Source organism: Micromesistius poutassou (assembly GCF_964030765.1).
Source record: "Micromesistius poutassou genome assembly, chromosome: 6".
Taxonomy (NCBI): Eukaryota; Metazoa; Chordata; class Actinopteri; order Gadiformes; family Gadidae; genus Micromesistius; species Micromesistius poutassou.
The window spans coordinates 16,671,994-16,693,318 of NC_140276.1; the positions used below are offsets into that span (position 1 = coordinate 16,671,994).

The 21,325-nt window shown below is 38.3% G+C and overlaps 2 protein-coding genes across 2 annotated transcripts; both read left to right on the forward strand.

Annotated features, from left to right (window-relative positions):
• Positions 1-401: 401 nt before the first annotated feature.
• LOC311345259 (uncharacterized protein) lies at positions 402-3,018 on the forward strand (the record flags this gene model as incomplete). The annotated part of the gene is made up of 5 exons (XM_084469624.1): positions 402-438; positions 640-1,014; positions 2,183-2,311; positions 2,449-2,513; positions 2,896-3,018. 5 exons carry the CDS (start codon positions 402-404, stop codon positions 3,016-3,018), a joined length of 729 nt encoding a protein of 242 aa, XP_084325750.1.
• Positions 3,019-10,131: 7,113 nt separating this feature from the next.
• LOC311345260 (uncharacterized protein) lies at positions 10,132-12,607 on the forward strand (the record flags this gene model as incomplete). The annotated part of the gene is made up of 5 exons (XM_084469625.1): positions 10,132-10,198; positions 10,377-10,775; positions 11,772-11,900; positions 12,038-12,102; positions 12,485-12,607. The coding sequence occupies 5 exons, from the start codon at positions 10,132-10,134 to the stop codon at positions 12,605-12,607; spliced, it is 783 nt and encodes a 260-aa protein (XP_084325751.1).
• Between the last annotated feature and the right edge of the window lie 8,718 nt (positions 12,608-21,325).

Here is a 21,325-nt window from a genome sequence, read left to right on the forward strand (position 1 = left end):
AGTATTGTAAAACTGTTATGATTAAAGATTGAATTCAATCGGATAATATTAATATATGCTAACAGAATATTTGTGTCATATTGGTGGTTATATTTAGTGATTCAGAATTTTATGCTCCACATGGTTTGTTGCTATAACTGCGATTTTGGAGTTTGGAATCAATGAAATCAATGAAAGTTGAATGTTATCTAATCCAGAAACAGAATGAAATCCAGGTCACCTCAGCCCATGAGAAGGTTTTTGATGTTCTGACAATCAAACCTTGCCTGATACGCAGAGAGAAATAACCTCAACATTTTCCACAAGGCCAGCCAATCACAAGTTGTTTTCATATTTCCGCCTGTCAAATGTGCGTCACAAAAATGTTTCAAATGTCTTCTACTCCTCAACCGATCATCATCATGCGCTGGATGTATGTCTTTCTACCCATCATCTGGGGTAAAATAATCGGATAATTTCTAATTCAAAAATACTATTTATATGTTTTATACGTTTTATATGTTGTACAGTAGGCCTATTATCTTCTTCAACAAAAGCTTTAAATTATGGATTCATTTATGGTATTTTAACATCACATCGCTACAGTGTCAATATGTTGTTGCGTTTATTCAGACTCATATTTTATATTTTTATTTCAAGGTGCTGTTGTGTCCTCTTACACAGTAGTGGAGCTGACCGTGGAACCAGGAGAAAACGTTACTCTACACTGTAACTGTAAACGCTCATCGGGTGAAAATATTGTTTGGTACAGGAACTGTTCTCATGAAAATCAGCCCACACTTACTCTGAAGTGGAAGGAAAATCCTGACAATTTGGATATTGTAGAGAATGGAAGCTATTTACCCTATTTAAATATGACGACAAAATCATACAATTTACTGATTAGGAACATCACTGATTCTCACCTTGGTCTCTACTACTGTGGAACTGAAGAACCGATTGTGATAGATGGAGACAAGATTTTTCGAAAATATATCCACAGATATGGAAATGTGACCACAAGGATTTCATTTGGTAAGTTGACTTTGTGTAGATGTGTATAGCAATGTGAAATTGTAGGTAAAGAAAATGCTCCATGAATGATTTTTACTATTGAAATGAATTAGAAATAATTATATGTATGTGCTATAATTACTTCAATACATATTCTTGAAGAAGAAATAGGGAAGAGAATAGCATTTTATTGTATCAAGAAAATCAAGTCAAAATGTTCTCAAGATGGGTCAATATTCAATATTCTCATCGTAGATATTTGTGCCACTAACGAGATAAAACATTTACCCTTACCATTACAATCCTATACATACCCTGTGCTTTTATCTTCAGATACAAGTGCAGGATATTGGTACGTATTGTTTCATGTGTAACTTGTTATCAGTTTATTGTTCATTGTAGAGGGTAGAGAGCCGAACGATTCATTAAATATGTATCATTGATTAGTTGATTTATTATTTCTCTATGACATTGGAAATAGATTTTTTGTGATTTATGACGATATGCAGCAATTGTATATATTAATTTGTGAAAGGGTAAAAACTAGCGCCAAGCTGTTTATTAGATATTTTTATATATAGTGTAGTGGCACTCTGTTTCATTCAAAGTCTTCTGTACCACAATTTGAAATCAGTCTTAGCAACTAGTATTTGAAACGCGAGTGAGGCAAGATGATCTTCTTCAAGAATGTTTACTTATAAAGTTCACATATTCACAATTCACCCGTCCACACGGTCAAAAAACTATGTTACTTCCAGCGTCTCTGAATTCAATCTGAATTGAATAAGTCCCATCAGTTTATATTACACTGACGTACTGCTCTCTGATTGGAAGCTTACATTCTGATAGGTTTTCAATTTTAATACATTACTAAATTATTCATTTAACCTAAACATTCTATCAAATCATAATGAAATCATTTATCTTTACTAATGTATTTTTAAGCCTTTTAACTAAATTATTATAACACATGAAATCATGAATTTGGCTCTTACATTACAGGTATATATAATATAATATATAATATATACTGTATATATATATATATATAATATGGGTGCTAGTTTTTACCCTTTCACAATTTAATATGTTGTATTGCTGCATGTTGTCATGAATAACTAAATATAGTTTTATATATATTTAGAAAAAAAAATCATTTTTTCTTCTTTTTTTCTATTACATCTTTTAGTTAAGTCTCTAAATGCTGGTGCAGACTGTGCACAGTGCTGGATGCTGCTGGTCATCCTGTGTCCCTCCTCTGCTCTTCTCCTCTCCCTCCTCTCATCCTTGGTCATCTACCTCCGCTGCAGAAGGAAAGGTAGCGTATATATCTCTGTTAACTGTCATCTACTGTATCTTGAGGACACCTACACTACATGTTGTCTTCTGTATGAGCAGTAACTGTCTCCCTGTGCTGGTTTTGTAGCGTAATATTGACTGTTGTGTTTCTTTAAGCTGAAGACCTCCATGTTGCTCAGAGAACACCCAGCAGTAGAGATGTAACGTCAATCAGCAACCAGGTAACGTATAGTTCATGAACATTTTTTATGTAATGGTAGAGGACAGTGTGGAGTACATTTACATGTTATGATGGAGCGCTGAAGATGTTGACATCAATGGACCCAATGTTCAGCAATAGTCAGGTGTTATAAGACCCGGGAACAGAAGTACATTCCGCAGAGCTTCATGTGGTTCTTTGAGAGTCAAGAGTAGCTGCTTCCTGTAGTCATAGGGTATAACATGAGGGTGGAACAAGGGACACTTAAGCAGTGTTCAATAGTTTGATTTGAGACGGGAAACCATCTATTATGTTGATGATGCAATGGTTTAGCAGAGATATTGATGTATTAGTATTATATTATATTAATTAATTATATTAATAGTTGTATCTGTCTCTCTCAGGATGAAGATGGCGTGTGTTACGCTACACTGGATATCCCTCTACGTTCTCAGAGACCTAAAAAGAAGAGAGTCCAACCCTCAGAGTTCAGCACCTACTCAGCCATCAATACTAAGAGGCTGTGACCGTGACCAAGTCTTTGAATAACAACACAAGGGCTCTACTTCCTCAATATGACCTCATCTTTATGCTGTCAAGAGGAAGAATAATTTTCCACTTCAGTCTCAAGAAAATGCAAACATGATAAAGTAAAGCTTGTTTGGTAGTATGTTTTCAATACCATATACTGTCATATACTGCATACATTATTATATATTGTTTGTTGTTCATTGTTTACTATGTAGTAAGATTGAGTGAAAGGAAATGTACAAAGGCCTGTGTATATCAGGCTATGATCTGGAACTGCCTAAAGCTATTCTGCGTAGGTTGTAATGTTTGCGTGGCAGTCTCTACTCCTTGTCTTAGTTAGGACGCCAGCAGCCCCTTTAATATCCCAAGAACACGTCATTACAGCGACAATACTGGTAACATTTTACAATAAGGCTACATTAATTAACATTAGTTATTGCAGTAATACAGTTAATTAGGTCTTCATTTATACATTATTAAATCTATAAATAAAGTGTTAAAGGAAAACAATGGTATTTCTTTATCCTGTACCCTATATTGCAATCATTTTGGTTCTAAGGGACTAATGCAGGCAACATTGTTTCATATTGGTCCAGTATTGAGCGAGAAGGTAAACCGCTAAAAAGGGGACCCTTTCTTTACCTTTCACCTTGATCTGTTTGATATTTTGTCAAATCAAGCCTTATTTAAGGATCAGTCTCGCAAGAGTTTAGTTATTGCAAAAAGAGAACGGTGGATACGTGAGTGAGAGCTGGAGAGAAGTTAGCTGGTTGTGTTAGACTACAGAAATTGTAGATTATAATTTATTGTTATCTAAAAGATTTGGGTGGAGGAGAGTTGAGATGTAATGACAATAGGGAATTTCAGAGTTCTCCATGAGTGAGACAAAATAACAAACAGACCAGATGAAGTGAAAGGTAAAGAAAAACGTTTTATCACTGGGTTCCTTTCCATAATGTTGTCAGCCATGTGTAGCAGTCAGAGTGAGTGGCAAAAAGCAGCCCTTTTAGAGAACATACATTGAGGGGCGCTGTTGCCCCAAAGGAAAGCCTTGGGGCCCGTCTCGCAGATTGCAGCTGAAGCGTCTTGCTCAATACTGGACATATTTTCAATTATATTCTCTTCAACCTAAAATTATCAGAAAATAGGATCCAAGTGGAGAAATTATTTTTTTGAGGTTGGTGAATTAACCCTAACTCCTATGCTGCTGGAACAATCTTTTCATTCATGTTGACATATCTTTAGTTTTCAATGATGAACAAGTGTGTAGCAATATGATCCTGTATTATTGCACATTAAAAGGCTAAGAAGACTGCCAAAATATATTTAGCAATATGACGTTTATTCATGAGGGCTGTTGTAAAATACAAGCGGCCTGCTGATTCAGTGACTGCATAGACTGCAGCGAGTGTTGTTTTTCAGCTGCAGGATGCTGTTGTGGTTTTCCTGTCTACTTCTCGTCAGTTTATTGTTAGCATGTTCAATCTATTTCCAATTTGTTGAGAGGTGCACCAAAGTGGTATATATAGAGTGTGGTGGCATGAAAAGTGTATTTTCATTTGCTCACATTCATTCTAAAATAATATTAGCATTTGCCATGGAGACTAAAATAACACACTGAATAAACAAAGTCAGTTGTCTCAAATGTCCCGCAGTTTCACAGCTTCTGTAAATTAAAATAATGAACATATTGTCAGAAATTAACAAACAATTAAGCCTTTCTAACACAGAGGTTTAACATGTTAAATCAAGTGTGTACACTTCCTTGACAGTTGAGATATCTAATGATTTGTTAATTTACGTTGATTTAGTAAAAAATAAGGCAATGGTACTTAGTGCTCTGATGCTTCTCCAAGCGTCTTTGTGTAGCTGCTGAAGACTGCTTTAAATCTGCTGCTTTAAATCAGTGCAAATTAATGTTCTGATATTCATCAAAGTGCTGGTCACATTGTCCGATTTTGGATAAGTACGGACCAGAGTGAAATATAGGTGATTTGACCTCGATACAAACATTACAAACATATCCCTGAGTTATCCTCGGGGAGATTTAAATGGTTAAGTTTTTTTTTTTTTTTTTTTTTGTTTAAGTATGGTGATATTCTGGGCCTGATGTGGCTATTCATAATATGACTTGACTTGGCTCCTATCAGGCTCACTGATTTGTCCGGGTCCATCCGTGTTTGCTGGGATTCCACTCCAGATGTTACTGTCACGACTCAGGACGGGAATCAAGCGCAGATCAGAATAACTAAGTGATTTAGATTTATTCAAAGAACAGTTCAGTGGGCAAAACAGAGTCCAGGTACAGGCAGGGTTCGCAGACAGGCAGGCAGACAGTTACAGGCAGATAATCCAAAGACGACAGGCCAAAGACTTAGTCAAAATCAGGCAGGGTTCAGAACCGGAAAAAACTTTAAACTATTAAATCTCTTAACTAAGAGCTTCAAGCTATTTGCACTCACGTGGCAGTCAGGTAACATATAGTACACGCTATGACGATCTGACAAAGTTTACTGAAAAGGCAGGGTTTAAATACTCAAACTAATTGACCCGAAATGAGAAACAGGTGAACACAGACAATGGTGGGGAAAGAACAAAGGCAGGCCCAAAAAAAAAAGACATGGGCATGACCCCGGGCACATGACTAAAACCACATGGCTAAAACAAACAAAGTCCAGAACTGTCAAACTCCCAACAGGTAGAGCGAGACAAAAGCAACAGTCCAAGTGGGAATCCTGACAGTTACAGACAAAGACCAGCTCAAATTCATTATGAGATATGTATCTCTTGATGGCAGCATTAAATCGTGCAGCTGGAGGATTGCTCCAACAAAATGTTGGTGTCTGTACAATGACAATAAAGATTACTTACTTACTTTTTTCAAGTTTCGGTCAATTGAAAGTCATTGAGGAGAGTGATTTTGCCAGTCTGTTCTTGGAGTTTTGCGAGACATGGGTGATGATATCAATAAGAGCAGAGGCCAGTGTTATGATAATGCTGCCAACATGTCCGGTATTTACAGTGGCCTGCAAGCATGCATCGAACTATTGGGTTCCTGTGCTGCCCACACTTTTAACAGGATAAACAGTGTCAACTACTCAAGGCAGCAGTTAACACTGTTAATGTGCCTTGAGACGCAGCCAAGCCAGACACTGATCAATTTTTATTTTTTATTTAACACTTCAGGAACAATCAACCGGTTCAGGGGACAGCGGTTCAGTACTTGAACATTAACAGTTGCTTGTCTGACCCCTTTCTCAATGCCACAAGTGACAGCCCCCACCATGCAGGAAGGGGGAAGGATATTGGTGGGTACCCTTGGAGCAGAACCAGGGTCAAACAGGCGAGACAGATGTTCTTCAAGAGAGTTTCTTGAAACGGAATGGGCAGGGGTGAACCTTGTTATCCGCCATGGACCGTTCAGAGAGGACAGCCCTGAGGCCCACGTCTGAGGCATCAACCTCCACGATGAACCCCTGATGGAAATTTTCGATACCTAATTGAAAATGTGTGGATGACAACTTGTTTAGAATTTTTATCCTGAACAACTTTTTTTTTGTATTGGATTCCAGATCATAGGCACCAATCTTGATGTCGATATAAGCTGTCTAAATGTTTTAAAGCACTTTTTCTTCGTTTTTGGCTCCTGGGGGCTTTATTCTTTTGGGTACAAACAACCTTTCTCGTTAGATGAAAGATATTGGTCCATAGATGGTACCTGCTAAAGGATTTTGATCAAAGTAAAAAAAAAAAATAGGATCCTTATGCTATTTAGTGTTTTTCACAAAATTCCAAATGGTGAAACAACTATCTAGGCTCAGTCGGTTCTCGAGGAAGATTTGTTTGCCCTGAAGAGACACATACATAGACAGAATTTCTTGAACATAGATGAAAGGGGTCAGAAAATATCACTGTCCAATTCTTGCATTTTCAGTTTATTTATTTTGTTTAATATTGCCCAATCTGGATGAACTTTGGAGCAATTCATCTAAATCCATGTGCCTTTAACTACACCAAGTTGTATGATGATTGGGTTAAATAAACCCTGCCTTTTGGCTCCTTAAATTTGATTGGACCACTTTGGGCTCTGGCGGCCATGTTTGGTCATTTGATCTTACTTGAGCAGTTAAAACTTTTGAACACAACAGTCCCAAAGTTGGTCTCAATCAAATTCAACATTTAAGTCCATTCATGCTTGTTATGATATTTTAGTCCAGGGAAGGCCGGGATCGCTTTTAACTCACTTTATTTGGTTAAGGTTATTGGTCTATTGTCTATCGTCTATGAAACAAAAGGAGAGGGATTGTATATAACACGCGTGGAGCGTCTCTAAGCTTTACATCTAATCGATACGCCGCCCAAGAGATTCTGCCCTAAAATGGCGGAGTCCGAGTTTTATAAACAGGTGAGAGTAGACTTCTTCTATGGTTTTCTCACTTACTCTGTGTGTCCGTTGCTGCCCCTAGTGTAAATGTTTGTAACTTTGTTAAATGTGCTCAGTACTGCCCTCTGAGGTTATGTGAGAGTATTACTGCTTAATTTGTCAAATGTGTTCAGTGCTGCCCTCTGGCGATTGTGAGGGGAAATTACCTCTAAACTATGCTCGGTGCTACTGGATGTGGCTATGTGAGAGTATTACAGTAAAAATGTATCACTAGGGAATATTACAATTAAAATATGTCACATGCTCTAGACCACACCATTTTTCTTCGTTTTTGGCTCCTGGGGGCTTAAATGTTTTGTGTACAAACGCCCCTTTGTGTCAGATGCAAGATATTGGTCCATAGATGGAATCTGTTAGAGGATTTTAATTTCAATCCAAAAACCTCCTTAGGAAATGTTGTTGTTTTTTTTCCAAAATTCAAAATGGCGGGAAATCCTTCCAGACAGAAATTATAGGTTTTTAATTTGTGATGAGGAGATACATACTTGGGCATGACTAAGTCAAAGCGGCCAGGAGATATGCTTGTTCAAAGTTTGCATTTTCAAACGATTGCTATAGCACCACCTTCAGTGTAACATTATTATTACACTGTTCATCTTTAGTCACCCTCTACAGCTTTTGGCAGTGTAGGTGTTTCTGGCAGAATAATAATAAAAACACTAACAAATACAATAGGTTGCCTTGCTAGCACTTTGTGCTTGGCCCCTTAATAAAGAATAAGAAGAACAAATAGTTGAGCTTTGCATTCAGCCTTCACTTAATGAAAGATCTGATTTGAAACTCAGAGTATGAAAGTGTATACTACTACGTGATTGCATGACCCGTTTATATGGACAACATTAAGACCACCAGTGGTTTGTGTTCTTCAGCTACAGGATGCTGCCGTGGTTTCCTGTGTACTCATACAGTTTATTTTAGCATGTTCATTCCTACGGACACAAGTGCTGCTTGCAGCTTATATTACTGACTGTTCACAGGTTAAATGCTGACTTCTTTAAATACAACTCAATTATGTTTTCATCTTTAGCTTTTGTTTGATTTGATTTTGTAATGTAGTCATTAAGCAATGCGTGTTAATATGTTTAAGTTAATAATATGAAATATGTAGGGTTTCTTTGGGACAAGTTGGTTAAAAGAATGGTCCTTAATCAAATACAGGTCTGATTTTCTTCTTGTGTTATTGAATCTTATTGATTCATGCAAGTTTGACTTTCACTCTAGATCGATATTGTCAGTGGAAATAGTAGTTAAATGGAGTCATGTGGGATGGCGATTAATAATGATCTTTTGAGGCTTTGAGACATCGAAGCTCTGCAGTCAGAGGGTCGGACTCCGATGGGTGGACCCGAAAGCTATTGATGAAAAATAGCCTTTTGGCTAATTCTGGCATTTTTAACCCATGTATGATCATGTGTTTTATTAATTTGCACTGTCCCCTTCTTAAATAAACTGAATTGAATTGAATTGATGCCCATGCAGCAATCCTACATGATATTGTAGTTCTGCTTTCTGCATCATTAAACTAACACATTTGTTTCAAGGAATGAGACCCCTTTAGAAATGTAAAGGGAAAAACTATAATTTGATAATAAGAACCTCCACCATTGTGAAAATGTCCACACCGTTTCATCACTGCTGCCACTTCTAAATTAAACCGTTAATGTGTCTTCAATGGCCTGCATGCTTACGTCTGTGCGTGCTGCATGTGACACCTATGTTTTTGCCACTAAAACATAATGTGAACAGCCAAACAAAAAAATCTCCACAGCCTCAGTGACATTACAAGTGAGAGTATCTACCTTGATACATGGTGGAAGTGGAAACTCAGACTTGTTATGTCACTAAGTCACAGGGGAGGTTGCCTGCTTCTACAGGCGTTTACCAAGAAACCCAAAAATAAAATGACCACCAATGCGTCAAGACGATACTGACGCCTCTGAAAACAGTTGTGGTTACTGTGGTTAGTCCAACCTGCAATGCCTATAGACACAGGCTGAGAAAGTAACACCATGAAAACCTTCACACAAACACAACCACACACGTTCATACACACAATGGTATGTAGATGCACATAACCTCATGAACAACAACAGACAAAATGTAAAGCCCATGCACACACAATTGAACAGGATGGGAGAGATGAGAAAGAGATCAAACGAACCCTGAAAAAAGGGTTTCTGTGAAAGTACAAAAGCCTTTGCTTATTCAATAGGTGTATGACAGTAAGGATCCAAGGTTTACTGCAATGGGTCAACCAGTGAGCCACAACAATATAATTCCAGGTTTGCACCTGGCCAAAACTGCCATAGGGTAGGGGTTTGATTCCCTCTGGGCCCAGCCATGCTAAGAACATATGAAAACACAGTATTGTAAAACTGTTATGATTAAAGATTGAATTCAATTGGATAATATTAATATATGCTAACAGAATATTTGTGTCATATTGGTGGTTATATTTAGTGATTCAGAATTTTATGCTCCACATGGTTTGTTGCTATAACTGCGAATTTCAGCCCATGAGAAGTTGTTTTTGATGTTCTGACAATCAAACCTCGCCTGGTACGCAGAGAGAAATAACCTCAACATTTTCCACAAGGCCAGCCAATCACAAGTTGTTTTCATCTTTCCGCCTGTCGGTCAAATGCGCGTCACAAAAATGTTTCAAATGTCTTCTACTCCTCAACCGATCATCATCATGCGCTGGATGTATGTCTTTCTACCCATCATCTGGGGTAAAATAATCGTATTATTTCTACTTCAAAAATACACTTTTTATATGTTTTATACGTTTTATATGCTGTACAGTATAGGCCTATTATCTTCTTCAACAAAAGCTTTAAATTATGGATTAATTTATGGTATTTTAACATCACATCGCTACAGTGTCCATATGTTGCTGTGTTTATTCAGACTCATATTTTATATTTTTATTTCAAGGTGCTGTTGTGTCCTCTTACACAGTAGTGGAGCTGACCGTGGGACCAGGAGAAAACGTTACTATACAATGTGACTGTAAACACTCATTGGGTGAATATATTGTTTGGTACAGGAACTGTTCTCATGAGAATCAGCCCACACGTATTCTGAGATGGGAAGAATTAAGAGCGAATAAAGACCATTCATCCCTTGATCTGAATGTGATGTGGAAGAATTCTTCAAAATCATACAATTTACTGATTAGGAACATCACTGATTCTCACCTTGGTCTCTACTACTGTGGAACTGAAAAAACGATTGTGATAGATGGAGACAAGATTGTTCAAAAATATATCCACAGATATGGAAATGTGACCACAAGGATTTCATTTGGTAAGTTGACTTTGTGTAGATGTGTATAGCAATGTGAAGTTGTAGGTAAAGAAAATGATCAAGAGAATCAAGTCAAAATGTTCATTGTAGTTATTTGTACCACTAACGAGATAAACATTTACCCTTACAATTACAATCCTATACATACCCTGCGCTTTTATCTCCAGATACAAGTGCAGGATATTGGTATTTATTGTTTCATGTGTAACTTGTTATCAGTTTATTGTTCATTGTAGACGGTAGAGAGCCGATCGATTCATTAAATATGTATCATTGAATAGTTGATTTATTATTTTTCTATGACATTGGAAATAGATTTTTGGTGATTTATGACAACATGCAACAATTGTATATATTCAATTGTGAAAGGGTAAAAACTAGCACAAAGCTGTTTATTAAATATTTTTATATATAGTGTAGTGGCACTGTTTCGTTCAAAGTCTTTTGTACCACAATTTGAAATCAGTCTTAGCAACTAGTATTTGAAACGCGAGTGAGGCAAGATGATCTTCTTCAAGAATGTTTACTGATAAAGTTCACATATTCACAATTCACCCGTCCACACGGTCAAAGAACTATGTTGCTTCCAATGTCTCTGAATTCAATCTGAATTGAATAAGTCCCATTTTATATTATACTTATAGTGTATTGCTCTCTGATTGGAAGCTTACATTCTGATAGGTTTTCAATTTTAATACATTACTAAATTATTCATTTAACCTAAACATTCTTTCAAATCATAATGAAATTATTCATCTTTACTAATGCATTTTTAAGCCTTTTAACTAAATTATTATAACACATGAAATCATGAATTTGGCTCTTACGTTACAGGTATATATATATATTTAATATATATACTGTATATATATATTATAATAATAATTTAATATTTTGTATTTCTGCATGTTGCCATAAATAACTAAATATAGTTTTATATATATTTAGAAAAAAACAACATTTTTTCTTCTTCTTTTTTTCTATTACATCTTTTAGTTAAGTCTCTAAATGCTGGTGCAGACTGTGCACAGTGCTGGATGCTGCTCGCCATCCTGTGTCCCTCCTCTGCTCTTCTCCTCTCCCTCCTCTCATCCTTGGTCATCTACCTCCGCTGCAGAAGGAAAGGTAGCGTATATATCTCTGTTAACTGTCATCTACTGTATCTTGAGGACACCTACACTACATGTTGTCTTCTGTATGAGCAGTAACTGTCTCCCTGTGCTGGTTTTGTAGCGTAATATTGACTGTTGTGTTTCTTTAAGCTGAAGACCTCCATGTTGCTCAGAGAACACCCAGCAGTAGAGATGTAACGTCAATCAGCAACCAGGTAACGTATAGTTCATGAACATTTTTTATGTAATGGTAGAGGACAGTGTGGAGTACATTTACATGTTATGATGGAGCGCTGAAGATGTTGACATCAATGGACCCAATGTTCAGCAATAGTCAGGTGTTATAAGACCCGGGAACAGAAGTACATTCCGCAGAGCTTCATGTGGTTCTTTGAGAGTCAAGAGTAGCTGCTTCCTGTAGTCATAGGGTATAACATAAGGGTGGAACAAGGGACACTTAAGCAGTGTTCAATAGTTTGATTTGAGACGGGAAACCATCTATTATGTTGATGATGCAATGGTTTAGCAGAGATATTGATGTATTAGTATTATATTATATTAATTAATTATATTAATAGTTGTATCTGTCTCTCTCAGGATGAAGATGGCGTGTGTTACGCTACACTGGATATCCCTCTACGTTCTCAGAGACCTAAAAAGAAGAGAGTCCAACCCTCAGAGTTCAGCACCTACTCAGCCATCAATACTAAGAGGCTGTGACCATGACCAAGTCTTTGAATAACAACATAAGGGCTCTTCCTCATCTTTATGCTGTCAAGAGGAAGAATAATTTTCCACTTCAGTCTCAAGAAAATGCAAACATGTGATAAAGTAAAGCTTGTTTGGTAGTATGTTTTCAATACCATATACTGTCATATACTGCATACATTATTATATATTGTTTGTTGTTCATTGTTTACTATGTAGTAAGATTGAGTGAAAGGAAATGTACAAAGGCCTGTGTATATCAGGCTATGATCTGGAACTGGCTAAAGCTATTCTGCGTAGGTTGTAATGTTTGCGTGGCAGTCTCTACTCCTTGTCTTAGTTAGGACGCCAGCAGCCCCTTTAATATCCCAAGAACACGTCATTACAGCGACAATACTGGTAACATTTTACAATAAGGCTACATTAATTAACATTAGTTATTGCTGTAATACAGTTAATTAGGTCTTCATTTATACATTATTAAATCTATAAATAAAGTGTTAAAGGAAAACAATGGTATTTCTTTATCCTGTACCCTATATTGCAATCATTTTGGTTCTAAGGGACTAATGCAGGCAACATTGTTTCATATTGGTCCAGTATTGAGCGAGAAGGTAAACCGCTAAAAAGGGGACCCTTTCTTTACCTTTCACCTTGATCTGTTTGATATTTTGTCAAATCAAGTCTTATTTAAGGATCAGTCTCGCAAGAGTTTAGTTATTGCAAAAAGAGAACGGTGGATACGTGAGTGAGAGCTGGAGAGAAGTTAGCTGGTTGTGTTAGACTACAGAAATTGTAGATTATAATTTATTGTTATCTAAAAGATTTGGGTGGAGGAGAGTTGAGATGTAATGACAATAGGCATTTCAGAGTTCTCCATGAGTGAGACAAAATAACAAACAGACCAGATGAAGTGAAAGGTAAAGAAAAACGTTTTATCACTGGGTTCCTTTCCATAATGTTGTCAGCCATGTGTAGCAGTCAGAGTCAGTGGCAAAAAGCAGCCCTTTTAGAGAACATACATTGAGGGGCGCTGTTGCCCCAAAGGAAAGCCTTGGGGCCCGTCTCGCAGATTGCAGCTGAAGCGTCTTGCTCAATACTGGACAAATTTTCAATTATATTCTCTTCAACCTAAAATTATCAGAAAATAGGGTCCAAGTGGTGAAATTATTTTTTTGGGGTTGGTGAATTAAGCCTAACTCCTATGCTGCTGGAACAATCTTTTCATTCATGTTGACTGTGAGAAAGTGAAACCTTTCTCACTTCCAGCGACAGGACGGTTAGATTGCTAGGTTTGAAATGGTGCCCCCGACACATGGTATGGCCTAATGGGCCTTGATTGGTCCACCTGTGACTAGTTAGGTGGCCTACTTAAGGGGTGTCACATTGTTTGTTGGGAGGGTTAAATAAGAGGTGGCTTGACGCGAGGCCGCTACTTACACCCTCTTGTTGGGCTAAATTATGCTGTAGTTCAGCTAGAAAATTGCCAACAGCTTTTGTTTTTATTCTTTTCAAATGTTAATTTGTATTTTTGGAACCATTGATTTATTTTATGTTTATTCATTGTTCGGTTTGTTTTGTGGGAAGTGAATAAAACTTCTCTTTTTGGAATTGCCCTCGTCTCACTCTTGAATCCAGTTGACCACATCCTGAAGTGGAGTGAGCCGAGAGGTTCATTTTCACATTGACATATCTTTAGTTTTCAATGATGAACAAGTGTGTAGCAATATAATCCTGTATTATTGCACATTAAAAGGCTAAGAAGACTGCCAAAATATATTTAGCAATCTGATGTTTACTCATGAGGGCTGTTGTAAAATACAAGCGGTCTGCTAATTCAGTGACTGCATAGACTGCAGCGAGTGTTGTTTTTCAGCTGCAGGATGCTGTTGTGGTTTTCCTGTCTACTTCTCGTCAGTTTATTGTTAGCATGTTCAATCTATTTCCAATTTGTTGAGAGGTGCACCAAAGTGGTATATATAGAGTGTGGTGGCATGAAAAGTGTATTTTCATTTGGTCACATTCGTTCTAAACTAATATTAGCATTTGCCATGGAGACTAAAATAACACACTGAATAAACGAATCAAACACTTGCGGTTATCTGCCTAGCAAAACAACTACATTCTGCCAGAGGCACACTCAGGGTAATCAGTGGAGGTTTTACTGACCTTATACAAACAATATTTAATGCAAGTAATTTAAAATAAAATACATACCCATTCAGTTGTTTGTGTCCTCACCTGCTCCCGCAGATAAGGTGAACAAGTGAAGGGACTCCCCCTACTTAATTGGACCTGAATCAGGTCACATGTCACCATGAGGGAGACATTGTGGTCAGTTGTCTCAAATGTACCGCCGTTTCACAGCTTCTGTAAATGAGGGACATTATCTACAGCTAGGCCTACGGTAAAGAAAGATTTGATATATTATTTAACAGCAACATGAGGTAGGCAAATCTAGGCGCCAGCAAGAGATAGATAGACTCATCCAGGAGAGGAGGCAGCTTAAGAAGCAGTGGAGAAAAGGTACAGATGACGAGAAGGAAGGTATTGATTGTCTACAGGCAGATGTGAGGGAGCGGTTGGCAGTGCTAAGAAGAGCAGAAAGTATTAGGAAAAATAGGAAGAAGAAATTGCGAGCTAGAGTAGCATTTTATAAAGATCCATTTAAATTTGTTCAGTCATTATTTGATAGGCAGAAGAGTGGTAGTCTCATGGAACCTAAGCAGAAGCTTGAAGAGCACTGGTGAATTAAGTAGTCAGTGCGATGATAGCCCATATGATGGAAAAATCTACATGTTGTTCATTTTATAACTTAGGCCTTGTTTTCTATATTCGCGTATTGTCTTTGGCGTATTTCCCCAGAGTCGACTATTCATTGACCTTTGTGCTTGATTCAGCCACCTCACAAGTGAGCGATGTCATCAAAATGTTAACCTGTGTGCTCTGGTCAGCTGTCCCACCTTCCTCCTCAGAATCAATACCCTTGTGCTGTGGTCAGCTGTCCCACCTTCCCTTCTCCAAAATGTCCTCGTATTGATCAATGACAGAAGACAGACTGTACATGAATCATGCTGAGATCAGCGGGTGTCAGAGAATTTCTGCAGGCGTTTTTTGTTGCGATTGTTTGCCATAAAGCACTGTAGGCGCGTCGGTGAGGCTGTGATGAAGTTCACTATTTATCGGACCGTGTCTAGACAGTTACGAACATCCCTGACCTTAGTGGAGTGCACAATCGCCAAGTTGAGAGCGTGGTTTCTGCAGTGAACTTACACTGCTGCGGGAAACTGTGCTGCGATGCGTGCCTTTCCCGCTTGCCCGCACCTTCATACCCCTGCCCAACAATATGGGCAGGAATCGATCTAGACCAGCAACAGCAATAGCCGTGTCAATGCCTCTGCGTTTGAATGATAATGAATGAATGGAACGTTGCATTTTTTATGTTGACACTTAAGTTTCTAGAGAGTGCGCGGCACGCCAATCACTGAATGAATGAATGAAACCTGCGGAATCAGAGAAAGTCTGCCCTCTTTGCGGCGCAAAGCATGTTTCAGAAATCAGCACATTTAAATAAATGCTATAGTTGTCACACAGACACATGCTATTTTTTATTTTTGTAATATGGAATTATTTCAGAGGAGAAAATGCTGTGAAACAATGTAGGCTACGCACGGTGCGTTCGGGATTAGGACTGATATAGCATATGTCGGCCTAGACCTAATCAATTGTGTTTTAATGTAGCATTCATAATAGACTATTCTTTTCGTAGGCTACTCTGCTGTTGGCCTTGATGGGGACTTTTTTTGCTGCCACAAAATATAGTTTAATAACATTCCTGCGTCTCCCCCTCCTACGGAGCCCATTTCAGCACCGCGTCAGTGGACAGCTACAATCCTACGACGTCGTAAGAGCAGAGCGTGTGCGTTCATGTTAAGAGGAGTTTCGGGAAACGCTCGGAAAAAAGTTACGATGCATCGTAAGATCCATCGCAAGAATGATTGTACGACCGTGGATCCATCGTTATCGGGAAACGGGGCCCAGTTTCTTTTGAATAATCTCTTTCATACTTAATTTGAGGCTTAATGAAAGACCTAGACTCCTAAGAAATCTATGGGATAGGGTATGAGATAAGAAAACTAGGAACTGGATGAAGCGGTAACCTGATTTCTGACTGTTTACAGGCTCAATGCTGACTACACTGAAATACAACTCAATTATGTTTCATTTTCAGCTTTTGTTTGATTTTATTTAGAAATAGATTTATTAAGTATTTTTGGCAATATTTTTATAATATGCAACATGTAAGAGAAGGTTGTCTTTGGGCCGAGTTGAATGAACAGGGTTACTAAATGGTACCATCATATTATTTAGGAACCTTGAACACGTTGCACATTGGTGCAGTAATGCAGCATACTCATTTCTTCATAACAGACCTAAACACATTGAAATAATGTCTTGAAATAAATCCTAGGAGCCACAGCATGAGGCCCTGGTTGTGTCCGTGTCTGTGTTGCATCACTGCTTCTTTCCACTAGAGGTCAGGCTTTTCTTAACGAGGCCAGTTTGTATACCATACAAGACGTTCAAAATAAACCCGCCCTGTGACACTGGCATCTTTACACAACTGGCAAAAGTGGGCAAAATCACATTGAATCTGATCTTCTCAATTCAGGATTTTTCTATTCCATTTTTCTAATTTCATATGTGGGCCCAAATCAGATTCAGGTCAGATTTCTTGCAACGGAACCGATTGAAATTCATGCAAGTTTGATGTGAACAGATTGTGGCCAGTTCACACTTGAATCCGATATTGACCACATCATTTCAACATCAAAAACAAAAAAAGCTATCAACCCGAATTGGGAAGAATGCTTGCAGTGTGACTGAAGCCTTAGTGACATCACAAGTGGGAGTGTGAACCTTGATATATAATGGACAGATAAGCCTTCCAGTTGCTACAGTCCAGAGTGGACAGTCCCACTTGTGATGTCACAGGGCAGGTCCGATTTTGAAACAGCTTGTAATGGCTAAACACACCACACCTGGTGGTTAAATAGGGGCCCTTAAAATAAAAGCAAAACTAAGATATGTGCTTCCTATCTTAGAGATAGGAAGATATATTGTGTTTGTTGTTGCCTGATTTTAAAGGCGTTTACCCAGAAACCCCTAAATTAAACTCTTAAGTTTAAATTAAGTTGAATATGCTTATCACACACACACACACACACACACACACACACACACACACACACACACACACACACACACACACACACACACACAAGACATATGCACATAACCCCATGAACAACAGACAAAATGTAAAGTTCATACATACAATATATTGAACAGAAAGGGAGGGATGAGAAAGAGATAAAACTACCCCTGAAAAAGATTTGTTACATGGATGTTGAATATTTTTAGTACACAAAGGATCCAGGGTTTAGTGTCATTTTGTCATGAAGCGTACTGACCCAGGCTTCATGGGTTTAACCGTTAAATAGAATTAGTAGAAATCAGTAGCTAACCGTGACTCTTAAACCTTGGACCTCTGACCCCCCTTCCCCCGTCGCAAAAAAAGCAAACCACCAGCTTAGCTTACTGTTTTATAGTACTGCAAAAGTTACCTATGACAATTCCAGCTCTGAAACAAAAATTAATATGCTAGTCCAGCCTTAGCAATGCAACAAGCAAACAGCACGGAGAGAGTGAGAGTTATCACCAAAACTAAAAACAGCTATCTCTTAAGCTTAAGCAAAATGCAAATCCTCCTGACAAATAATCGCATCATCACACAAGCTGTGTGTGCACTTCAGTAGAATATGACAACGGCCCGGGGTGCAAAACGCATGACAGCAGATAGCCCTACCACACAAAACCAACAAAATGTCATGTCAAAAGTCAAGCCACAATTGCCGCTTTTCCGACAGTACCAGGCACGTTGCGTTTCCATCTAATAAAGAACCTCTTCAACGTGGGCGGGTCGTAGAAAAGAACCTCTCCAACATGGGCGGGTCATCATTAGGTTTTAATCCCGGGAGACGGGATTCCCGGGAAATCTGAATCTGATCAAGACTATTTCCTGATTCCCGGGAAAGGTTATGATGGGAAATGAAATAAAATAAAAAGCGCAATGACTGCGCGTCTATTGTAACGTTGATCGAGGCGAAACTCAAGCCCTGGGAAAGGAACGACACAAAAACCACGGACACACACAACCACGTGCAGCCTAACTCCAGCCCCGGGAAAGGAGCGACACACACGGCGAAACGCTGATCCGTGTCCCCCTCGGGAGCGGGTCTGTGGACTCCAGCCACGCCGGACACACGCTGCGGTTTCTCACTGTCCATGGTTCTGAAGTCTGTCGCTGCTGTGTGCGCGCTGTCATGATACAGCGCGCACAGCATTACATGAAATGTTATGCACATTTACCGTGCATAATGAACACTGAGTTGGTAAATTTACAGATTGACTGGTAATTCTGCACAATGACCGTTTTCCCAAATAAACCTTAACATACACAAAACAGTAGCAGAGGCGGCCAGAATAAAACCAGTTGGCACGGCGGCCTATACGTTTTAAATAACTTAGCCTTTGATGATCGCATTACTTGAAAACAAAGTCCATCCTGTCCTTCTGGGTGAAGTGGTTGATGGCGACTGATTCTTTGCTTTTAATTTAATTTACTTTTGCTCCTTGGTTGATCCCATGGGATCAACCCCATGGGATCAACCAAGGAGCTAAACTATACGCTCCCTATATATATATATATATATATATATATATATATATATATATATATATATATATATATATGTGTATATACCCCTACCAACTATACGCGATACCCGAGGATGATGCATCATCCTCGGGTATCGCGTATAGTTGGTGGAGTTGAAATGCCTTTCAAAAGCTTTGGTTTTCTGAACCAATTTTAGCTCTGGTGTGGTTCTTCCTGTTACGACTAACTCCAACTTTTTATTAAAAGTTAACCTAGAAAACAACGTAGATAATAAATCAGAAACAATGTCCTCCTCCTCGGTTACGTTACTCGTAGCGGCTGCCATCGTCAAGTAAACCAAATCATGCCCCATAAGCTAGTAGCTAGTTTATTGGCTTGTGATTCTGTCCATCACAGCGGGCGGAACTTGTCATAAAGTTAGCGATTAGTTAGGCTGACAAAGGGGCTTCTTTCATTTAACCCTTCACATTCCAACACAAATTGAATAGGCAGGTTTGAAGGGTTTATTTCCTCAGAAACATTTTTTGTTTAGATGTTGATTGTCAAATTATGAATTAATAAAATAAAGAATTAGAATATCTAGAATATCTTAGACCCTCTCTGAGGGCCTAGATGGCCCTGACGGTTCCCCTCTGAATTTAAGGGAATTCTGAATTTTAGGGCTATGGGAGGATTAAGGTTAGGGCTAGAAGAAGGGAGGGTTAGGGTTAAGGCAAAGTTAATGTTAGGGTTAGGGCTATGGGAATGTTAAGGTTAGGGGAAGGGGGTGGTTAAGGTTAGTGCTAGGGGAGGGAGAGGTTTAGGTTAGGGTTTACGGAAGGGAGAGGTTAGGGTTATGGGAAGGTTAAGGTTAGGGCTAGGGGAAGGGAGAGGTTAGGGCTAGGTGGAGAGAGGTTCGGGTCAGGGTTGGGGTTAGGGTGGTTAGGGTTAGGGCTAGGTGGAGAGAGGTTCGGGTCAGGGTTAGGGGAAGGATATTTGTAGTCCTAAAAACAAGTAGGAAGGGGAAAAACCAAATCCCCACAAATACAACGTAACAATCATGACTTAATAAAACGACAGTGGTACCCCTTATGTTTTATTCTATAACTAATCAATCAGTGGTACCCCTTATGTTTTATTCTATAACTAATCAATCAGTGGTACCCCTTATGTTTTATTCAATAACTAATCATTCAGTGGTACCCCTTATGTTTTATTATATAACTAATCAATCAGTGGTACTCCTTATGTTTTATTCAATAACTAATCAATCAGTGGTACCCCTTATGTTTTATTCTATAACTAATCAATCAGTGGTACCCCTTATGTTTTATTCAATAACTAATCAATCAGTGGTACCCCTTATTTTTTATTATGTTTTATTCTATAACTAATCAATCAGTGGTACTCCTTATGTTTTATTGTTTTATTCAATAACTAATCAATCAGTGGTACCCCTTATGTTGTATTCTATAACTAATCAATCAGTGGTACCCCTTATGTTTTATTTTGTTTTATTCTATAACTAATCAGTGGTACTCCTTATGTTTTATTGTTTTATTCTATAACTAATCAATCAGTGGTACCCCTTATCTTTTATTCTATAACAAATCCATCAGTGGTACCCATTGTTTTATTTTATAATGACAAATGGTACCCCTTATGTTTTATTCTAAAACGACAATAAACGTGGTCTTACTGTATTTTGGTACACATCTTTTTCAAACCAACATGCTGCTGTATGTAGAGATCTGTAAGCACCTAATTAGATACCAGCGAAAACAAAGTAAACCTTTAAGTCTTTAAAAGGTTTAAAATCCACACGGTGTGGTCTGCCCACTGCATAAATAAAATCAACTTCTGAGTAGAATATCTTTAACAAAAAGGACAAAGTTCTAAAGGACAAAGTAATGAATTGTGTGTGTTTGTGTGTGTGACCACGGGTATCGTTAAAGCAGTTCTAAGTAAATATACATTAAACACATTTTACTTTTATCATAGTGCGGGGG